We start from the raw sequence: 21314 nt of genomic DNA on the forward strand, positions 1-21314 counted from the left end.
GATGAAGACGAGGCATCACATATGATTGTTGCTGTCGAAGGTAAATACTTATAGAAAGTGTGAAAGATGGATGGTTTTCATTTAAGAATGGGGAGATTCTTTTTTTTTTCCCCATTTATTTTTATTAGTTGGAGGCTAATTACAATATTGTAGTGGTTTTTGTCATACATTGACATGAATCAGCCATGGATTTACAGATTCTTAAGAGATGGAAGAGAAGTTCGAATAGATTTTCAGAAATATTGCACAGAGATGGGATTAAGAAGGCAGGAGAAGGATTAAAAACAGGAAGAACAAGGAACACAAAATGCATGGTTGCCTAGAACCATTTTGTATGGAGCCTAAGGGCTTTCCTGTATTCACTGGGCAAGGTGATAGATATTCACTGTTGTTTGAATAATGATTCACTTTCAGATACTCTCTCTTATTTAAAGGAATTAATTCTCACTTATCTGGAAAAATTCTGCCATCCAAACTGGCTCACCCCAGAAGTTTCAGATAGCTGAGGTTTCTGTATATTTGGATGTCCAGTGTTGTGTGAATTACGCAAGCATCTGAACAGCCCACACAGGACTGGTTTGCCTCTTAATATAAAGCCTTGGGTCAAGAATGGACTCTTGTAGGAAGGGAGTACTTTGTAAGATGACACCTAATGTTACCTGAGGGAAGTGAACTAGGTAAGATCTTGAGGCTTACATAGCTATAATTAATGGAAATTGCACTGTGACCCGTTGAGAAACATGAGCTTGGTTCCTGCTTGGGGAGGGAGGGTCTTGTGTACATGAACAGAATGGAGATGTGAGAAGAATGAATAATCTCTATTAGCTGCTGCTTTGTTATACTAAATTATGCTGTTAGTATTAAAAGAGGAAGTTCTCAGCCAGAGACTTTCAAGGAGGAAGCCCATTGGGAGTAATATTTACCTTCTGAATTTAGCCTGGTGTAAGGATATTATTAACTGTGGAAGAGGGCCAAGAGAAAGTCAGCCATCCCTGAGGGGAAAGAATAGTTCCCACCTGCCGAGGGAAATCCTGTGTGAATGGCCACAGTAATTTTCCTTTAAAAGGAAGAATCTCTTGTAGATATTGACAGCAGGATGTACCTTCAAAACTGTGAGACAATAAAAGAAAAATTCAAATACGAACAGCTTTGTGCCTTTGTGTGTGGAGTTGTGGATCTAGGTGTGCGGACGTTGCTGAGGTAACAATCTCTGTGGATAAACCAGGAAAAGACAGAAGCCAAGTGGCTGTGAACTGATACATTATGGAGTCCATGGAGGTAACTTCAGTTGTAATTTTTATCAGAGGCAGAACTTATATCAAAATCAGCATCAGTGTTTAATACAGTAAGGCCTCCCTTTCAATATGATTTAAGGGCAAGGAATAAAAAGTGTTCTAGGACCCATTGAGTTGTAGAAGAGGCAAAGCTAATCTCTCTCTCTCTGCTGCACTTTGTGGCATGTGGAGATTTGGTTCCCCGACCAGGGATTGAACCCACACCCCCTGTAGTGAAAGTGTGCACTCTTAACCACTGGACCACCAGGGAAGTTTCCGAGACAAAACTAATCTAAATATAAAAAATATCCAAGCAGTGGTTGCCTTTAGGAGGGTGTGGGCACGAATCAATGGGGAAGGGGCATGAAGGATTTTCTCTGGTGATAGGATCTTCTGTATGTTATTAAGTGTTTGGGTTACAGAGGTATAACCGCATGACTCAAAGTTCCTTGAATGGTATGCTTATGATTTGTGTATGTAAATTTTGTGTGTATACATAGATTTCAGCCCAAAAGAAAAACAAACCAAAACCAAAAAATGCGTAATCCAGTGGTACAAATTTCTCCCCTTGGCTTCCTAGTCAACTTGCATTAGAAGGAGCTAAGTTTCCCCCTTGGGCTTCCCAGGGGGTGCTAGTGGTAAAGAACCTGCCTGCCAGTGCAAGAGATGTAACAGAAACTGGTTCTGTCCCTGGGTGGGGAATATATCCTGGAGGAGGGCATGGCAACCCACTCCAGTATGCTTGCCTGAAGAATCCCAAGGGCGGTGGAGCCTGGCAGGCTGTAGTCCGTGGGGTTGCAAAGAGTCAGACACAGCTGATGTGACTTAGCACACAGCATGAGTTTCCTCCTAATTTGGAAAATACCATGCAATTTGCCACTAGGATTAGACAGTAAGAATCTTAATTATAAAAAAGACTTTTCTCTGTTAAGTAACTAAAATGGTTTTCTGTTAAGTAACTAAAAAGCAGAGACATTACTTTGCCAACAGAGATCCGTCTAGTCAAAGCTATGGTTTTTCCATTAGTCATGTATGGATGTGAGAGTTGGACTATAAAGAAAGCTGAGCACCAAAAAATTGATGCTTTTGAACTGTGGTGTTGGAGAAGACTCTTGAGAGTCCTTTTTTTTTTTTTTTTTAAATTTTTTTATTAGTTGGAGGCTAATTACTTCACAACATTTCAGTGGGTTTTGTCATAACTACAAGGAGATCCAACCAGTCCATCCTAAAGGAAATCAGTCCTGAATATTCATTGGCAGGACTGATGCTGAAGCTGAAGCTCTAATACTTTGGCCACCTGATGCAAAGAGTGGACTCATTGGAAAAGACCCTGATGCTGGGAAAGATTGAAGGCGGAAGGAGTAGGAGACAACAGAGGATGAGATGGTTGGATGGCATCACCGACTCAATGGACATAAGTTTGAGCAAGCTCCGGGAGTTGGTGATAGACAGGGAAGCCTGGCGTGCTGCAGTCCGTGGGGTCGCAAAAAGCTGGACACGACTGAGCAACTGAACTGAACTGAACTAAAACATTGTAGACATTCAGTCATTCTTAAAGATGCCTGAAAAATTTTGCAGCTAGTGAAGTCAAAACTGCCTCTGTAATTTAACAAGTATGAAAGAGGCGTGGCCTTTCTTTTTAGCCAAAATGATACAGCCAACTTTAACAGCTCAAGCTGCAGAGTAAGTAAAAATGCAACTCTGCTCCCAAATTATGGGTCTTATTAGCCCAGTTCAGCTGATAAGTATGTTCCCAACCTGACTCAATAGAAACTTGGAAAAGTGACCAAAAGTTTGCAAAACATCTCACTAAAAATACATGAGATTACTCATCAGTGATGTTATCACTTCAGATATCATACAACTTGTGCAAGAATCTGTGAACATATTAAAGATGTGAACTAAGAGATCTCTTTAAGCCTACATGGTTTAGGGCTACTGTTCACCACACAGACCCTGAGCTCATTCCAGGCACACAGTAGACTGAACTTTCTTGCCTTCTTGGGTAAGTAGAACCATATGATTTGTTTTGGAAATGAAACTGAGTTCTTGCGATGAGTGTCATTTCTCAGAAGATTTAAGCTAAGGTGACCAGAAGTAGCAAATCTAAAGGCACCCAGTTAAATTTGACTTTCAAATAAACAGCTAATAGTTTTTGTTTTTTTTACTGTAAACTTAACTTGTGCTATATTTGGGGCATACTGGCTCTAAGGAATGATTTGTTTATCTGAATTCAACTTTCACTGAGCATCTTGCCTTTTACCTTGTAACCCTGCTTTAATAAGTGTCAGTGTACAATTCATCAGGTGCTCTCCATGTCTCTAGCATAGTGATCCTCAGTCCTCAGATACTGGATGCTCCATCACCCTTGGACCCCATGGCTGACCTGCAGTGGACATATAGCATAGTCAAGAAATAACCTTGGTTGATGAAGCCACTGAAATTTGGGGGCTGGTTGTTAACTTCAGCATACCTAACCTATCCTAACTGCTGTAGACATTGCCTGACCCTGAACCCAGCCATAACTCATTCTGTGATGTTGCTGCTCCAATGGTGTGGCCTGTGTGTTTTTACTTAATAATTAAATTACTGTTCTGCCTTTTCCCCTTAAGGTGGACTTAGGTGAAGGCAAGATTTGCTTCTGTTGTGAAGAATTTCAACCAGCCAAATGCACAGACAAAGAAAATGCCTTGAAACTCTTCCCGGTTCAGCCTTGTAGTGCTGTTCACCTTCTCCTCAAGGTATCTGGAATGGATTCCACCCCCAGCCAGTAAACACACCACAGAGACCATGAGGAAGGCAAAGCTCCCTGAAATATTCCTTTTCTGTTACCTCCTTCAAATAATGCTGCTAAAAGCAGATATGAGTGACTTCTTATCAGTGACCCAGAGACAGAATTGAGAGCAAAAGGGACCACAGGTTATGTATTGTTGCCTCTTAAGTTATGAATAGATGGCTTATTTGTGTTCAGAATTATAAGCTAGTAAAAAAGGTAAAGGAGCCTAAATACATACACATGTTTATGTGTATGTGTATAAATCTACACATACATATACACATATGCACACATAACATCCCACTATGTGGCTACACATATATGACATAGTTTAAGCAGAACCTCTGAAGTGCATGCCCATTTGTCACTGTTCTGATGCTCCTTTGTTGACCTAAATGAACCTTGTGGGCTCCTGAGTGTTGCTGTTGTAAGACTCTTAGGCTAAGGAGATGTATTGGCCAAAAAATGAAGGAGAAATTCAAGACACTACCTCTTGTTTAATAGGCTGCAACTATACTAAGCCAAAGATATGAAAAACAAATGAAACCAGCTGAAAAGAAATACTGGAGAAATGGATAAAAAATCATGTCCTGACTTAAGGTCTGTTAGTCCAGTGAGTGACACGATCAGTTGGTAAACCCTGAGATGCTAGCTTTTGGGTGGTCCCTCACTGATGGCTTCTTTTAGATCTGAGTTTTGGGTTTATTTTTCATGGGGAAGAGGAATCTCTAAGCAAAGAGAAGCTAAGCTCTCAGAGTTTATGGAGGCTGTAAAAATGGCCTTCTTTCTTTGGCTTCTGGATTTTTGGTAGCTGAGTCACCCCCAAACTTTCTGAGCCAGGACTTTGCTTGGGGAAAGCCCCACTAAGAAGCCAGGGCTGTAGCAACAGAAACTTTTGGATTTGGCTTTGCTGCTATTTTGAGGCCTGTGTTTAGAGGAGAGAAGCCCTGTTTACACTCGGGCTGGCCTGCTCCCTGTGTTGTCCTAATTGGTTCCCCGGGGCAGCTCTGCCAGGGGTGCCTGAAATAGAATCTGTGGCCACCAGTGAAGGAGCGTGTTGTCCTGGTGGGAGGCTGCGGGAGCATGGAGGCTGGGACTCACTATCACAGGGGACACCAACTTTAGAAGGGAAATCCAGTACCTTCCTGGAAGAGACATTTCCAGACAGGATTCTGATGCAAAAAGAAATACGGTAATATCATGTCTACCTGGGACAAGAAGCTTCTAAGATAAGCGTTTAAAATTAAGAAGTACACACTGTTGTGTGACAGTCTTATTAATAGCCAGCATTTGTTTGGCACCTAGCATGAGCCAAACACCATGTAAGTCCTTTACATGCATTTTCACATTAGTATTGGCCTCCTAGGATAGTGTTATTATTATATTTTGAAAGTGTTTATGTTGCATTCTGGTCATCAGTTTTGAGATACTCAGATGCATCATTGTTTCCTGGTTCCAGAAAGTCCTTTTCACCCTGTGTGCCTTGAATGCCCTGACCACCACCGTCTGCCTGGTGGCAGCCGCCCTTCGCTACCTCCAGATCTTTGCAGCCAGAAGATCCTGCGTCGTAAGTCCATATAAGGTGGCAGCCTTTTGGTGACGCCGCTGAGCCCACCCTCAGATCTTCTTGTGTCATCTGTTGCCTTTTGCCCTGAGCCTTTGTAGTGAAGGCTGTTGACTAACAGATGCTGTTTAATTAGGATGAATCCCAGATTTCTGTAGAAGAAGTGGAGGAACACAGACGCATCCCAGACCCTGATGACTTCGTGCCTCCAGCGCCTCCCCCTTCCTATTTTGCCACGTTTTACTCGTGCACACCCCGGATGAACCGCAGGTATCCTCCCTTAGAACTCCTACCCATCCTCTCAGTTTTGAGGCTCAAGGGTCAGAACTCATGGCATGAGCTCTGACTTCTCTCCAGAATCTAGACATTGTGTTATTTTCCAGGATCTTCTTTTTTTTTTTCCTTCTCTCCTTTTTGGTCTGACAAATTGCATGAAACCAAAGTCAAGTCCAGCCTTGACCTAAGGATATCATTTTTCAATTTCAATTAGCTTCCCAGGAAAACTGACACCCAGTGAGATAACTACTGTAATTTGACATGATTGAGAACTGCTGTTACCCTGGAAACACTCTCATTTGGGCCAAATCGATATTCATTGTAACACCATCAGCAGGTCTTGAAATCAGGAAATTCTTCCCAGCCTTTAAAAAAAGATTAATTATTAATCACATCTCCTTGGTCTAGGGGAAAAAAAAAAAAGACACCGTGTTTATGTTCCTTTTCAAATTCTAGCTCAAAATTTTATCGTCTGTTTCTTAAATCTCTAAGATAATCGTTTGTAGAACAAAATGCCACATGCATTCATTTGGTTGTTAGCCACTTGTAGAATTGTACCTTTCTAAAAAAAACAAATGACTGCATTTATTCATTCAACAAACATTTAATCCACCCTCTGCTGCTTACTAGTCACTGTACTGGGTTTTTGATACTCAAAATGAGTCATACTGACTTCCTACCCCTAACAAGGAGCTCACAGTCTAGGTCATTAAAGCTGAGTGTTGAAAGGATGGTAATAGTACTCAGAAGGGGGTTTTGAGTGCAGGAGCGGGGCTGCCTAACCTGGCATGAAGGGTAGGCTGTGGAGAGATTGAAGGAGGAGTCAGCTCACTAGGGTTGGCCTCCTGTATGAAGTGATGCTCTTAGTCTGAATGTAAAGGACACCTGTATTAAAACTTCTAAAAGGAAAGCATAGAAATCTATAAGAATGACTAGTCCATTGCTAGCGACAGGGCCAGGAATATCTACTTTTAACTCTGAGGTACATGTGAAGAGTTGTCAAACAGATTTGGTGTTAGGCTTGGGGTTTTTGGAAATCCATTTTCTAGTGCTCAGGACAGCCACATGTGATTTTCAAAGAGGTCACTAGTGGCAGCTCCCACTCAGATGCTGTTCACCTTCTTTTCCATGATTTACCTTCCTGACTTTTCCTCAGAATCAAATCTAAACCCTGCTGCAGACCCTCCCCTGCTCACCCTCCTCAGTGGAAGCAGAGATGACCGCAAAGCTGCGGGGTGGGGGAAGTCAGCTGGCTGCCAGATGGCCCCAGGGGACAGCTCAGCCTCCCTGTTGTACAGGGCCTGGTGGACTGGGATTTTGAAACTTCAGGGGCCAGAATGACTTCTGTAGCCTTTTTGGAAACGAACCAAGAATTACGGAGGCCAGAGGGACATAGCAACAAAGCACATATTCTTTATGTACTATGGGACACATTTGCTAAAACCTTAGCCCAGTGTCAGGCTGTCTGCAGAGGGCACGCTGAAGGACAGTGACGTGCCTGCTATTTCACGGGATGGGAGAGAAATGCCCTCTTCATGGAGAATTCCTTGGCTCTCTGGGGTTGTGGGTGAGTGCTTGGTTGACCTAAGTGGAGGCGACAGACGGATTTAATTTCCTGCAGTGGCAGAAAGGGAAAGTGACTCGTGTGGCTTTAGAAGTTGTGCTGACCTGTGTGGGACCTCCCACCCCAGCCTTCCCTGCTCTCTTTCCTTTCTCTTCTCTGCGCCTCCGTGGCATGCTTATCAGTGTGGGTCTTTAAGGATCTGGGTGCATCTCTGGACTTGCCCGTCTGAGTCCTGAGCCACCCCCTGGCCAAATCTGAGTTGGAAGAAGACAGACAAACTTCTCATCAAGGGCTTTACCAACCAGAACTTCCTGAGAGGAACGTGGGGGAGGGGGTAAGGCAGAACACCCTTGAGACCTATAAAGTATATACCTGGAGCCCTAGCTCCTAACTCCAATGGGCAAACACCCTCATTTTCAGAAATTCCACTAATATCTGAGTGCAGCCCCCTTTTTTTTTTAACCTTTTATGTATTTTTTTTTTATAATTGAAGTTGACTTACAATATTATATTAGTTTTGGGCGGTGTTGTTGTTTAGTCACTAAATCATGTCCAACTCTTTACGACCCTCTAGACTAGCCTGCCTTGGAGAAGGAAATGGCAACCCACTCCAGTATTCTTGCCTGGAAAATCCCACGGACGGAGAAGCCTGGTAGGCTACAGTCCATGGGGTTGCAAAGAGTCGGACACGACTGAGCGACTTCACTAGCCTGCCAGGCTCCTTTATCAATGGGATTTACCTGGCAAGAATACCAGAGCGGGTTGCCATTTCCTCCTCCAGGGGATCTTCCCAACCCAGGGATCTAACCCGAGTCTTTTGTCTCCTGCATTGGCAGGTGGATTCTTTACCACCAAGCCACCAGGGAAGTCCATTTTCAGGTGTACAACATAGTGATTCAGTATTTTTTTTCTTTTTATTTTAATTGGAGGCTAATTACTTTACAATATTGTGGTGGTTTTGCCATACATTCACATGAATCAGCCATGGGTGTACATGTGTTCCCCATCCTGACCCTCCCTCCCACCTCCCTCCCCATCCCATCTCTCAGCGTCATCCCTGAATTCAGTATTTTTATAGCTTATACTCCATTTAAAGTTATTACAAAACAATGGCTATATTTCCCTGGGCTACACAATATATCCTGTTGCTTATTAATTTTATACATAGTACTTTGTATCTCTTAATCCCATGCCCCTGTCTCCCCCTGCCCCTTGCCCACTTTTTTTTTTTTAAATGGCTAAATGTATTCACTTTTAGATACATATTCTCTCAGAGATATTTTTAAATTTGACCAACTTTGCTAGATTCTCAGTATAAATCAACTTCATAGGCACTGGCTGTATAAACCCAATTGATAATTTTCTTTCTTATAAGCAGAGCTTCCCTAGTAGCTCAGACAGTAAAGTGTCTGCCTGCAATGCGGGAGACCCAGGTTCGATCCCTGGGTCTGGGAAGATCACCTGGAAAAGGAAATGGCAACCCACTCCAGTACTCTTGCTTGGAAAATCCCATGGCCGGAGGAGTCTGGTGGGCTACAGTCCACGGGGTGCCAAAGAGTCGGACACAACCGAGCAACTTCACTGTCTTATAAGCAGACAGGCAAGAATGTTTGCATTAATATTTCTACAAACAGTTATGCTAGGAATTTTCATGCAACAGAGGTTCCCCATTTCCTGTAAGGTTTTATGACCTCTCAGAAGAGGTTTATTTATTTAACTTCTATAAATCAACCATTTTATGCATTGGTATCTCCTTGAGAAAGGACTTCTTAGGTTACTGTCATAAACAGAAGATTTTTGATTTGATTTTTGATTTTTTTTTATTGCAGTTAAGACTTCTATCCAAAGATGGTTATCTACTTTGTGAATCACTTTGTCAGTACAGAAGGGGGCTGTGTATTCCCATCTCCTCAGAGAGCCCCCCAGTCTCAGAAATTGGCTTGAGCCAGGAGTCAAAAAGGAGTCTCGAACCTATATCATCAGTGTGGATCTAGCTGTGCTGTGGGCATGTTTCCCGCTAGAGAAAACTGAAAATGAGGGCATGGGAAGCAGGTTGGCTTGGGCATTTCAGCCCATCCATTTCCTTTACAAATGAGCGTCAAAGCCCAAGCTCAAGTGGAGGTGGGCTGCACCAGGGCTGGACTCTGTGCTCAGCTGTTGTTGGGCTGAGTGCCCCTGCCTCACTCCCCACTCCCACACCCCTTCCAAAACATGCCCCATGGAAGGGCCACGCTTTCCCAGCACACAGAGGAGGATCATTCTTTGGCCTAGGTCATATTAGTTGCTTCATCAGCCTCGGATAAGTTCTCAGGTCCTATTTGTAGTATCAAAGCAGAACATATTTTACATGATCCTTTTGGGTTTCTTGTTCATCTTCAGATCTCATGGGCATGAACCAGCAAAGGTTTCCTGGAGACTTGGGGATGAATTTGCATCAGCCCGGATTTTGGAGTCTCTTAAAAAGCTCACCCCTGGGTGGGTCTCTTAACCATTCGGAGCTCAGTTTCTTCATTCACCTGCCTTGTCACATGGCTCCTGAGCTTGTTATGAGATAAGGGGCTTAAAAAAAAAATCTTTCTAAAAACGAAAGCTGAGACCATGTTCTACCATTGTTAGTTGCATGGTTTAAAATGTTCTTGGCATGTGTCTTACTCTTAAGAAACATTTAGCCCCTAATCTTTGTTGTTGTTATTTAGTCGCTTCAGTTGTGTCCGACTCTTTGCAACCCTGTGGACTGTAGCCCTCCAGTCTCCTCTGTCCATGGGAATTCTCCAGGCAAGAATACTGGAGTGGGGTTGCCATTCCCTTCTCCAGGGGATCTTCCCGATTCAGGGCTCACACCTGTGTCTCTTTTGTCTCCTGCATTGGCATGTGGGTTTTTTACCTCTAGCGCCACTTAGGAAGCCCCAGCCCCTAATCTTACCCCGCCTTATCAGGTAGCAGTTGTCTAAAAACACTCATTCTCAATAAAAGTTTGATCACCTTTCCCACATATAACAGGGTTTTGATTTCAGCCACTGTAGATTTCAGCCACCATAATCCATTTCCTTTAGCAGCAGTCTCAATCCTGGCTGGGCCTTGGAACTCCTGGAAACACTGACAGCCTCCAGATACACAGCCCTGTCATAGGCAACTAGGGCAGAATTTCCAGAGGTAAGGCCTGGGCCATACCCAGTGTAGGAATGCTCCTAGGTGATTCTTCTCTACAGCTGGGCTGAGCACCTTAGAGCTTAGGAAGAAAAGGTGCAGGAGAGAGCAGACCCATTTCCTTCTGTGGATCTTTATTTACCCAAAAGTGTACAAATGAAAAGTTGCTTAATAGGAAGGGAACTTACCTTCTGCATCAACTCTAGCAGCATCTTCCATCTACATGAGGCTTTTCTGGTCATATAATAACCACCATAGAAGCCATTCATTTTGTGGTCCCCTCTCCCCGCCGCCCCCCAGTTTTCCTTCTTGAAGAGATTCTGTAGTAGGTCAGATCAAAAGTGGAGCCTGTTCCTCCCACTTCTTGGCCCTAAGCAAGCCCTCTCTTCTGTAGGATCACACAGGCAGCCACTGGACTGGAAATAGGAAAGAAACAGCATCAGAGCTAACAGACAAATGTGGGGGATGAACTTCCCAGGCGAGGACTCCGCAGTGAAGAAACACATGGACACTTGGCTGAGGGGGGACTGACTGGGGTTTGTAAGTGCTAGAAAGATGCTCATGGGGTTACGCTAATTAAGGATTGAAGACTGGACCTCTGGAGAGGACAGGAGTGCATAGGTCTCAGTGAGTAAGGCACGTCGCCTTGTTCATTGGTCAGGAAAGTCTCCAGTCAGGTCCAGGAAAAGTCTGGATTCCTGGAGTCACTTGGTGCTTACAGTTCTTAAATGGCTTTGGCTGGAACAGAGAGTTGGTGTGAAACCCATGGGCAAGTCCTGCTCTAAGAAAGAAGAATATCCCTTTCTTGACAACTTTACCAGGACCCCTCCCAGCCAGGCCAGGGAGTGGCCATTCCTGCAGGTTCTGCTCCTGGGATATGCCCCGTGTTAGGCGCTGAGCCCACATGCATCCCAGGCTGGGGTGTCAGCGTGTGACCTTCTCCTTCCCTCTCAGGTAAAACAGAGCTGAGGGTCTTGCTTCTGACCCAAAGATGCAGGAAAAAAGGGGAGCACTTTCTCATTTTTTCATTCAGGCTACAGAAGTGTCATCCTTCTAAATCCCAGACTTCCTGAAGTTTTATTGTTAGGAAGACAGAATATCAGATCTTTTTCAAATTTTTTTTCTTCCACCAATTGCATTTTTGTAAATAGGCACAAATAAAACAATCATAAATACAGAGAGCACCTTTATAAAAACAAAACAGTCCCCTGCAGGCAACTGGCTCTAGAATTTGTCTTTTCGTCAATCTCCTTTAGTTTATGTCCATTATTGCATTTCAAGAGCATACATTAAGCTTTTGCTATTGTCTCTTTTTTTCATTCTCCAACACTTCATGGTGTGAGTACAGGTTTTTTTTGTCTTCTCTTTTTTGTATTTTTTAAATTGTGATATAATTGGCATATAACATGATGTTAGTTTTAGGTGGACCTGTAAATAGTGATTCAATACTTTATATATTGTGAAATGATCACCACAGTAGGTTTAGTTAACATTCATCGCTGCATATAATTACAAGTTTTTGTTTCTTGTAATGAGAACTTTTAAGACCTCTTCTTTTAGCAACTATCAAGTATACCATGCAGTATTATTGACTCTGATCACCATGCCTTGAATTACATCCCCAGGACTTATTTACATGTTTTATAACTGGACGTTTTATCAGAATTATAAGCTTTCATGTATTTTTAACTGTTATTTTCAAATTTAGGTTCTTTGTTATCTATACAGCTTGTATGTGTGTGTGTGTGTTTGTGTAATTTCCTATGAATGCTGGCAGAAAATCTTGTGCATTTTTGGTTTTTATTTTTGATCTCAAAAGACAAAAGGCACAGTACCAAGCATGTTGCAAGCACTCCATCAGTGTTTGTTGAATGCCCACCTTTAGGAAGAGACTGATTCCTTCAGTGGCATGCTACTTCTTCTCTGAACTATGACATTGTTTGCTTTTGTGTGTGTGTGTTCATTGTTTCAAATATTTATTTAATAAGTAGTGAGTTTCTACCATTAATTGGACATTAGGAAAACACAGGCAAGAAACTTTTGTCATGTACTAATGTTAAAAAAAAAACCCACTAAATAATTGAGTTTCCCTGAACCCTTAGTTTTGTTTTTTTTTTTTTTTGATTGAGATGATATTCATATAACATGAAATTAGCCATTTGGAAGAATACAATTCAATGGCATTTAGTATATTCACAATATGGTGCAACCATCAGCTCCATCTAGTTCTAAAGCATTTTCATCACCTACAAGGAGACCCTGTATCCATTAAGCTGTCACCCCCATTCTCTCCTTTCCCCAATCCCCTGGGCAACCACGAATTCGCTTTCTCTTTCTTACGGATTACTGTTCGCTTTTTACTAGTGGATTTAAAAGGAATGATGGTATTACATTTTCTATGTTGTCCCTTGCCTAAGAATTCTGGGCACTCCATCAGAGAGCAGCTTATTTGATTATCCTCCTGCTCCTGGACCAGGGGGTTGTGGCATGGAGGGGCGAGGGGCTTTTCCCATTGTCAGTGGATAATGCCGCAGAGTCAAAGGCCAGTATCCAGAGCCGCCACCACCATCGAGCCAAAACAAGCTTTCTGATGCCAAGATGCTCTTCCTAGGATGGTTGGTCCTGATGTTATTCCACTGCCACATATCTATGGAGCACGAATCAAAGGAGTGGAAGTGTTCTGTCCTCTGGACCCCCCACCTCCCTATGAAGCTGTGGTGAGCCAGACAGACCAGCAACAGGTACTGTCCATGGAGTTTCTCTTTGGTACATTGATGGCAAGTAGGAAAAACAGTTGCAGAGAACAGGGTGGGAGAGGGACCATGTCTTGTAGATGTTTGCAGGAAGTTCACTTTACTCCAGATGGTGGTTGAGTTGAATATCAACAGATAACCCTTTTCCCCTGTGATGCAGGGATCTTCATTCCAAATGCCAGAAGGATCAGAAGCTGCCACAAGTCCACTGGAACCGATCTGCATGCCAGGGACTCAAGGTAATAAATACATTATTGCTGCCCAGACTCATGATTCAGTAGATATTAATAATGATCCATATGATATTTTGTTGGAGGTCAGATATTCTTGGAGCAGATGGTTCAAGCTACATTCCTCCTTCCAAATGTAAAAGCATTATCAACTCCTTAGAGCTTATGAGTAGGAGATAATATACGAACAGAAATAAAGATATTGTTAGAATCTTTCATGAATAACCAGGCTATTTTCAGAAATGGATTTCAGAGTTTAATTTGGCATTCTTTTTTTTTAAATTTTTATCTATTTTTTTTAATACTCAAAACATTTTGTTTTGGGGTACAGCCAATTAACAATGTTTTGATAGTTTCAGGTGAACAACGAAGGGACTCAGCCATACATATACATGTATCCTTTCTCCCCCAAACCCCCCTCCCACACAGGCTGGCACATAACCCTGAGCAGAGTTCCATGTGCTGTACAATAGGTCTTTGTTGGTTATCCATTTTAAATACAGCAGTATGTACATGACCTTCCCAAAGTCCTTCGCTATCCCTTCCCCACTGACAACGTAAGTTTGTTTTCGAAGTCAATGAGTCTATTTCTGTTTTGTGAGGAAGTTCATTTGTATCATTTCTTTTTTGATTCCACATAGAAGGGATGGCATATGCTATTTCTCCTTCTCTGTCTGACTTACTTCACTCAGTATGACACTCTCTGGGTCCATAATTTGACATTCTTTTATTTTCTGATCTACGATTTCTTTTTTTCTCCCATTAAGATAAGATGAGCTCTTTTAAAGGGACAAAGAGAGTTTCGTCTATTGCAGAGTGATTCACTCATTTGTAACCCGTCAGGACCCAGGTCGTGCTGCCTTCACATGTACTGAGTGCCAATTCCCAATCCTCCATTAAATACTAGAGTCAGTTTACATTTATCCTTGTGGCTTAAGGGCACATTGTTACCACTTTCTCTCTTTGGAGAGGTTTTATATGACCCAGAGAATTGTCCACAGGACAAAATTGCAGATGGTGATAAATAATGGATTAACTCTTAGCTATTTTAGACAGAGCTGATTTTTCAGCAGCAATATTTGGAATAGGTTTCTGCTCTGTTCACCTTCCATCCTAAGTAGAATTATGAAGCAGGGTTCTGTTTCCTAAGTATGTTTTTAATCCTTCCATTTCTTTTTTTTTTTTCCCCTTTATTTATTTATTTATTTATTTATTTTCAGTGGGTTTTGTCATACATTGATATGAATCAGCCATAGATTTACACGTATTCCCCATCCCGATCCCCCCTCCCATCTCCCTCTCCACCCGATTCCTCTGGGTCTTCCCAGTGCACCAGGCCCGAGCACTTGTCTCATGCATCCCACCTGGGCTGGTGATCTGTTTCACCATAGATAGTATACATGCTGTTCTTTCGAAACATCCCACCCTCACCTTCTCCCACAGAGTTCAAAAGTCTGTTCTGTACTTCTGTGTCTCTTTTTCTGTTTTGCATATAGGGTTGTTCTTACCATTTTTCTAAATTCCATATATATGTGTTAGTATGCTATAATGTTCTTTATCTTTCTGGCTTACTTCACTCTGTATAATGGGCTCCAGTTTCATCCATCTCATTAGAACTGGTTCAAATGAATTCTTTTTGACGGCTGAGTAAAATTCCATGGTGTATATGTACCACAGCTTCCTTATCCATTCATCTGCTGATGGGCATCTAGGTTGCTTCCATGTCCTGGCTATTATAAACAGTGCTGTGATGAACATTGGGGTGCACGTATCTCTTTCAGATCTGGTTTCCTCAGTGTGTATGCCCAGAAGTGGGATTGCTGGGTCATATGGCAGTTCTATTTCCAGTTTTTTAAGAAATCTCCACACTGTTTTCCATAGCAATCCTTCCATTTCTTAAAAAAAGTTTCCCAGAATACTACTCAGGCTCACAGATGATGGGATTTTATTTTCCTGAGCAGCAGTCATCCAGTTCCAGAGTGGTTTGACTGATTGGTTTATTGGCCACTAGCTCTTTAACTTGGCTTCCCAGGAGTTCCACAGCCCAGCCCGCAGACACTTCCTCTGCCTGCGTTTGGCCTGCAGCCCCAGGGCAGCATCTCACCTGCACGCCTCACCTGTACCGGTATTCCCTCCACCTCATCAGGCTCAGCCTGAACTGTCAGAAAGGGGAGATGGCTGGGAGCTTTCCAGCGCCACACCAGCATGCTTCCCTGGAGAAGATCCTGGGCGCCTTCAGGCATTTGGGCATGGCTTGTTTTTCTGCTCTTGGTTCTAAAGTTTTTTGTTTGCTAGTTTTAGGTGTGGAAAGATAGTTTGGGGAGGCAGCATTTCCCACAGTGCTGCCAAATAAAAATGTTCTGGGCCCACAGCCTAAGTAAATATCATTAACTAGACTACCTTTGTCCCAGCAGGTTGGGGCTCACAGGTGTTTCCTGCCCAACATTTTGAAGGCTCTAGCTGGTGAAATAATTTCTGTTTCTTCTCTTAAAAAATCAGGTGGGGATATTCCTACCACACCTGGAGAAGAAAGTGCATCCATACCAACTCCCAACGCAAACCAGCTATACCCAGAGAGGAGCTGGAGAGCCCTCCGACCCCTGAGGACAAGATCCAAGAGTGATCCTGTGCTACATCATTCCGCCGAGAGAGGTGATGCCATCCCCCAGGCTCTCTGCAGGGCACTGTGGTTACTTGCCTACAGGTGCTGAGTGGCTCTGGCTACCCAAGGCTCTATGGTTCGAGACAAAGCTTGGAGGGGGGCTAAGAGGTCTTGGGAAAATAACAAATTCTGCACGCATCTTAGGGATAGATATCCACCATATCTTTTCAGGCTGGTAGGGGTTTTTCTTGTCAAGTGAGTATCAAGCATTTGGTTGCATGTGATACTGTGTTGGTACCACATGAAGAAGGCAGTGAAACCTAGATCTGATTCCTTAGATGCTCAAAGTCTCGTAGGAACCAATATTCTGTCTCCAGGAAAAAGTCAAAGGGGTGTTATTTCCCCCCTTTCTTCTATAATTTGACACTAATTATCTTTTTATTGTGTATGCGTAGATTGAATTATTTAAATCTGACCTTGCTCTAAGAACTTTGGGTAGAGTGAAAGTCACACTCCATCTCTCTCCCTTTCTGTTTTCAGTTTGTGTATAGATGGTATTTGAATAATTTTAAATTTTAATAATCAGAAATTTTTAAAAGCTTGAAATAATCTTGAATCCTCTTTTCTGAATATATGACTACCTGAACATCTCCAAATACTTCTTCATTGTAGAAAATTATTTTAAAAAATAAGGAAAGAAAGGAAGAAAATGAAAATCTTCTGTTATCCCAGTAACACAGGCTTCTTTCGGTGACCTGTTCTCACCAGTGACCTGCGCTGTCTTCAAGCTCTGTGCAAATACAGCTTTGCAAACCCTCTGGCCCCGCTCTGCCCTGGGCCCCACATCATCCCTAGTTGGGTTGCATCCCTCTGACAGTCTGTGTTGTTTGCCACAGCTCTGAACTGACCATGTGGAAGCCAGAGAGAACACTCCTCTTGTCTCTCCAGTGGCTTCTGAGCCCCCCAGCAGGCCCCGGCAGCTCCCCAGACCTGTCTTCACCTTGGGATCCTCTGCCCCCCTGGCAAGCTGAGGACTCAAGATGGCCACCTGCAGTTTCCACAGGAACTCGGCTGTCTGTGCAGCTTGGTCTGCACATCTTCCTAGAACCTGCTCCCCTTCTGCAGCACTGCAGGGGCGAGGACTACACGTGCTTACCTGTTGGAGCCTCTGCGGTGGAAGGGACCAGGTCGCCTTCGAGTGACAGTGCAGTGCTGACTGTCTTCCTCACACATGAGTGTCTGTAGCGAGTGGTCCTGGAAGGCTCCTGTCCCCTGTGTTGTGTACGTGGCAGCCAAGGAAGGTGGCTGCCAACCCCTGTTTAGAACTCCCCCTACCTTTCTCCAGAGGAAAAGGAATGCTCCCCTGCCTCTACCTGTTCTCCCAGCCCCTGCCTCCTTTCTTCCTTGAATATCTAAATTGCTACATATCAGACCTTCACAGACTGAAAACCTCCAGTGTTGCGTACACTGAAGGCTGCTGATTGGCTTATGAGCACGTGGAGACCAGGCCTGACTTCGCTGCACCCGTCTGCCAGTGTAGTAACGTCCTGCCAGTCCTTACACCCTTGCTGAAGCAGGTAGTTGTGGAAATTAGAGCCTGTGGTGGATTTCCCAGGCCTGCTGTGGACTTCCAGAATGACATGTGCTGATCTAGATTTCTGCACTAGATTTGTCTCTCTGTAGCAGTCAGCCATCGTGCCACCGCCAGCCGTGCTGTGACGTCGATACTGTAAGTCAGGACAGTGCCCCCCAGGATGTTTAGGACAAAGGTACAATCAGTGTGAGCAGAGCGTTCCATTCATCCCACAAGTCTCATCTCTCCTCGGTCCCTCTCTTTCAGTGGCTTCTTCATCCTACCCTCTGGAATGTTCTTCGTTCAGTCAACCATGTTTTTTCTGCCTGTCCAAACCATCCCCATATATTGGTCATCACCCCATGAAACCATTGTTCCATTATGATATGCATTCTGGATGCTCTTCTCTATCAGCTATGTTTACCCTGATGGTTATTTTTTTATGTGGCACAATAAAATATTTGGGGGACATGTCCTATTGAAGTTGCACGTCAGGGAACAAGCTCGTGTCACAGTCATTGGGTTTTTCTTTCTTTCCTCTTCCTTCTGCAAGAGGAAAAGCAAGACGTGCATGACTGTTAGCACCTGTCACATGCTTTCCACATGGAGTTTCATGGTCTGTGCTGTTTCAGGTACAGATGTGTTCACAGGACTTGGCCAACAGGTACATGTTATTTGTCTCTGTCCACAGCCATCCCTGTGCTCAGCTGTGAGGCCGCGACTCAGACTGAGGGAAGACTGGACTTGGCTGCAGTGACCTTGAGGAGAAGGTTGAGATCCAGAGCTTCAAGATGCAGACCGAGGTCTTTGATAGATTACAAGTCTTACATGGACACCAAGCTGCTGGTGGCGAGGTTCCTGGAGCAGTCCTCCTGCACCATGACCCCGGACATCCATGAACTTGTAGAAAACATCAAATCTGTTCTGAAGTCTGATGAGGAGCACATGGAGGAAGCTATCACGAGTGCCAGTTTTCTAGAACAGGTAGTTTTATTATTGGTATCAGGCATAAGTCAGACAACTCGTTTCCACAGCAGCTGAAGCAGCTTCTCTGGTTTCCTGCCCAAGGCACAGGAAACCCATGGTCACTGTTTCAAGGGGAATGGGATGTATTAAGGGGTTAGGAGGTCTGGGGAGGGAGAAGAAGAAGCGGATCTGCTTTCTTTTTAGGAGTGGTGACTTTTCCACAGCCTTCTTGGCCCAAGAGAAGAGAAAACGATTTTCCTGGAAAATGGAAGCATGCCTGGAAAAAAAAGAAAGGGAGAGCCTGGGATGAAAGCTAGGGCTCTGTGGAGCGCAGAGTATGATCAACATTCCATTTCCTAAGTTGAAAGTTTCCCTTGACCTGGCATGTTTTTGACAATGATGGACATACGTGAATTTTAATACTGAAAAGATTTTGGGGGCTGGTCACGTTCCCACGAAATGTTTGGCAAGATTACCTAAACTGATAGACTTAAAGGAATAAAAACCACAGGGATTTTGCAGGGATCAAAAACCACATAGCAATCCCCAGACAAGTTTCAGGTAAAAAGATAAAACTGGACCTGTAAATATCCCGCTTGGGTGTCAGCTTTCTCCTCTGGAAGTGAAGGGTTGGAGTGGGTGGTCTATACACCCACATTTCTGAGTGAATGGGATTTGCCCCTGATGAGAAGTCAGAATGGTCACAGCTTCCCTCACTCATCTCTTTCAAAAGCAATGTTTGCCTTTGGATGTTTGCTCTGTTCCTCTGTGTCTGGGGTGGGCATTGGAGACCTCAGTGAATAGTGGCCCACAGGTGTTACTTGGCTGTGCCTGAGGGTGTTATATGCCCATTAAATACTTCTTTTTCATATAATTTATTTATTTCTTTTTGGCTGTGTTGGGTCTTCATTGCTGTGCGTGGGCTTTCTCTAGTTGCATCAAATGGGGCTATTGTTTAGTTGTCGTGCTCGGGCATCTCACTGCGGTGGCTTCTCTTGTTGGGGAGCATGAGTTCTAGGTCTCACGGGCTCTAGTAGTTTCGGCACATGGGCTTCTGTAGTTGTGGTTCCTGGGCTCTAGAGTACAGGCTCAAGAGTTGTGGTGCGCTGGCTTAGTTGCTCCATGGCATGTGGGGTCATCCTGGATCTGAGACTGAACCCCGTTCTCCTGCATTGGCAGGCGGAGTCTTTACCACTGAGCCACCAGGGAAGCCCCCCAATATTTCTTGAGTTGAGTTGGCCTGATTCTCAGGGTCATTGCCAGCTGCTGTTTCCCTGGGTGTGTTTTTGAGGCAGATTGAACAAATCCCCATCTCACTTTCTTCTCTGTTCCTTTTCCCACCTGCTGGCCTCTTCTTACAGAAGCCAAATTCTGTGCCATCCGTCAGGGAACGTGGGGAGTAGGAGAGCAGTTGTATGAAGAGGTACATGAACCATGGACTCTCTTATTGTTTGCTTTCTAAAAAAATGGTCAACCAGTGGTCTGAGGTCAGCCCCAACTGGTTGCCTGTGTAGAAGAGAGATTTCTATCTGCATGTCCCTGGTCTACTCCGGATGTCACTCCCTGCCCCCTTCCTTCTGTTCAGCCCCAGTTGCCTGATAAACAGAAGCAAGTGTTCGGAGCTGCCAAGTTCTGATGCAGTGAGAGCTGGAACATCTGTGGAGCTGTTGGTCTGGACCTTCAGCAAAGTCTTGCTTAATGGAAGATGGCTTTGAGGAGAAAGAACAGACACTGATAGCTTTTTTGATAGATTTTACTGATAGCTCAGCAGGTGCTATCATTATAAATGTTTACTAGGTCTTTCTGCACAGACTGGGTCAAAGTTCAGGTACAAGGTTATTATAATAGACTTCGTGCCACCTGCCAGGGCTTCCAGAGCTGAACCCCAGTAGTCAGGTGTCATAAGGCCACATCACTCCTCGGAGAGAAGGATGCAGGGACAAGGGGAAGGGAGCTTTTATTTCTGACTCTGCTCAGCTTTGCACATTTTCTCCTTCTCTAGTATTACTGAAACGTGTTTTTCTTTTTAAAGATTTTTTTTTTTTTTGATGTGGACCATTTTTAAAGTCTTTATTGAATTTGTTACAGTATTGCTTCTGTCGTTTATGTTCTGCTTATTTTGGCAAGAGGTATGTGAGATCTTAGCTCCCTGACCAGAGATGAACCTGCACCCCCCGCATTGGAAGGTGAAATCTTAACCACTGGACCACCAGAAAGTCCCTGGAATGTGTTTTTATATATCCATTTACATTTTTACCAATATCAAAACCACTTGTCTTAACCTACCATGTAATAATAGTAGACAACCATGTAATAATAGTAGATATCTATGAATGTTAGAATTTTCTTCTTAGTTAGGAAACAGCTTTAAAGACAAATATGATAATAGAGTATTGGAAAAATTTAATGTCCCATATTTTGGGGGAATTAAACTTTTAATGACCTTAGAATCTCTGAATGGTGCAAACTAAATGACAAGTCATCCTGATGATTGTTCTGTGATGTTAGATGGTAATAAAGAACTTGAGTTTTCTCCAAGGAGCTTACAGCAATATGTCATACAGACACGACTATGTAATTTAAAAAATT

The 21314-nt window shown here is 43.5% G+C and overlaps 1 protein-coding gene across 2 annotated transcripts in view; it reads left to right on the plus strand.

Annotated features, from left to right (window-relative positions):
- The window catches only part of FAM189A2 (family with sequence similarity 189 member A2), a 74029-nt gene that overhangs the window by 50937 nt on the left and 1778 nt on the right, over nucleotides 1–21314 (plus strand). For both annotated transcript variants that reach the window (XM_043891183.1, XM_043891184.1), the window contains exons 4-10: nucleotides 3887–4015; nucleotides 5510–5617; nucleotides 5751–5884; nucleotides 13213–13342; nucleotides 13515–13593; nucleotides 16084–16236; nucleotides 18451–18743. In XM_043891183.1, the coding sequence (XP_043747118.1) occupies nucleotides 3887–4015; nucleotides 5510–5617; nucleotides 5751–5884; nucleotides 13213–13342; nucleotides 13515–13593; nucleotides 16084–16236; nucleotides 18451–18743 (1026 nt within the window). The remainder of the gene's footprint in view (nucleotides 1–3886; nucleotides 4016–5509; nucleotides 5618–5750; nucleotides 5885–13212; nucleotides 13343–13514; nucleotides 13594–16083; nucleotides 16237–18450; nucleotides 18744–21314) is intronic.

This window comes from Cervus elaphus, chromosome 29 (genome assembly GCF_910594005.1).
Source record: "Cervus elaphus chromosome 29, mCerEla1.1, whole genome shotgun sequence".
Taxonomy (NCBI): Eukaryota; Metazoa; Chordata; class Mammalia; order Artiodactyla; family Cervidae; genus Cervus; species Cervus elaphus.